Here is a 1815-nt window from a genome sequence, read left to right as displayed (position 1 = left end):
CCCGTATGATACCGCCAAGGGAGTGTGGCTGCAACTTTGCCCCGCGCTCCAGGAGCAGTGCTACCGTCTTGCGCGCCGAGTGGTTTTCCAATAACAACCGAGTTAAGGCCGTCTGGCCGTACTTATCTAGGATGTTCACATCGACACCTCGAATGGCAATCAGACGCTCTGTCGCCTCATGCGATGTCATTGCCAACTCAAAAAGGAGTGGCCGTTTATCAACATCGACATCTGTTGCCCGCACCATGCCATTCGGATTGGCCCCGCGTCAAATCAGCCTCCGAATCAAGACGTCTCTATCGGAGCTGGATCTCCCCGGAAGAGACACCGGGGGAGCCAGAAGAGCCAAGCGAAGGAGATGTTGCAGGTCACATCGTACTTCACGTTCAAGGAAACATGCGGCAAGGCGAAATAGGCCATTTCGGCAACAGTGTTCCAAGAGGCGGTCCGCGTGGTTCTCGGGGGCTATCCTGCCATAAACATCGGTCTGTTGTCGAAGGAGTAGTCGGATGGTTGAACTACGTGCAAGCGGGCACTGTACCGCATAGGACAGCGGGGTAGGGCCACGCGCCTCTTTCGAGACCACCCCCGGTGCCGTTTTCCCGAGGATCCGCTTGACGACAGCGTCCAGACCGGTGGCGGAGGCAATATGAAGAGGCGTAAGTTGGCTACTTGATGACGGCTGATCTCCTGTCAACTTTCCCAGATACGTCGTGATATCTGGAGCAAGCAACTTGTCCCAGTGCCATTCCGTTGCACTCGTCATGCTAAGAATAGACGTGACGAGTTCCTCTCTTCGCTTGAGAACGGCGACGGCAAATGGGGACAGGCTAGCAGCAGACTGACCCAGAATTCGTGAAAGCTTCGATACAAACCGCACTGAGAACATGTCGGCCAGCGTGATGGCGAACTGCGGGGCCCAAACATCCATCCCAGCATACACCGATGCCTCGACTACGCGGAATGCCACGGCATCATCACGGCAGTGAATCACTGCCCATCGAGCAGCAGAACAGCGTTCTGACAGAACGTTGTGCCGATAAATCCGTGGTCTGAAGGCTTTCCGAAACCCCTGGGAGCACTGCAAGACGCGTATCCGTGTTGGACGGTCACAATCGTTAAAGATGATACCAACAAGCTCGGGGGGTAGTCTGTCCAACATGGTTGTGTGACTCTGGTGTGATGTTCAAGTATGAAGCGAGAGAAGGTTTGATGGCGAGACCTCGAGACGACTCTGGTTGCAGCTGGTCGCGTCCTACTTATACAGGCTGGCCGCTCAACAACGCACGTGATGATTCGGGACCGTCGAGCCATAGGAAGACAATACAATGCAGGTCCGCTCCGTCTTCAGTTGCGAGATGGAATTATTGGAGACCTCATACTAGGGCCATCTGAGGTTGGCAACCTTTCGTGTGTCTACGGTACCTATGAGGCCCAATGCCAGCACATTCGCCGCATTCAATCTCTTCTCCTTGTGCTCTGACGACGCTATTCACTCAGCAGACCGAATCTTGCCCCTGTATCCCTCTACTGCTTCCTGCTCGCGTCCCCATCTGGTCGTGCGATCGCACGACAAAGATTGCCGTCCTCAACCACCCAACGGAGTGTGCCCAGTGCATGAATGGCTAAAAGTTGACAAGATTGGTCATGTCTCCTAGATCCACGCCGTCCGCGTCCAAGCCCTCAGGCGCAGGAAACGCCTGTGCCGACTCAATTAGCTTGTAGAAGCTCTCCACCTTGACGATCAACTTCTCAACGCTTTACACATGCCAGACATTAGCATGCACCGCCAATAGTATCCGTTCTCGAATGAAC

The 1815-nt window shown here is 54.6% G+C and overlaps 2 protein-coding genes across 2 annotated transcripts; both read right to left on the bottom strand.

Annotated features, from left to right (window-relative positions):
- Positions 1 to 268: 268 nt before the first annotated feature.
- CTAM01_17270 (uncharacterized protein) lies at positions 269 to 1162 on the bottom strand (the record flags this gene model as incomplete). Its single annotated transcript, XM_060533257.1, has 1 exon — positions 269 to 1162. The coding sequence occupies one exon, from the start codon at positions 1160 to 1162 to the stop codon at positions 269 to 271; it is 894 nt and encodes a 297-aa protein (XP_060372166.1).
- A 463-nt stretch (positions 1163 to 1625) lies between these two features.
- CTAM01_17269 (uncharacterized protein) lies at positions 1626 to 1757 on the bottom strand (the record flags this gene model as incomplete). The annotated part of the gene is made up of 1 exon (XM_060533256.1): positions 1626 to 1757. A coding segment is annotated over one exon (132 nt), but the record flags the coding sequence as incomplete, so codon positions are not given.
- Positions 1758 to 1815: the final 58 nt, after the last annotated feature.

Source organism: Colletotrichum tamarilloi (assembly GCF_030869305.1).
Source record: "Colletotrichum tamarilloi strain Tom-12 chromosome Unknown Scaffold_459.1, whole genome shotgun sequence".
NCBI lineage: Eukaryota > Fungi > Ascomycota > Sordariomycetes > Glomerellales > Glomerellaceae > Colletotrichum > Colletotrichum tamarilloi.
The sequence above is the reverse complement of the archived record's forward strand: the minus strand, read 5'-3'. Positions and strand labels throughout refer to the sequence as shown.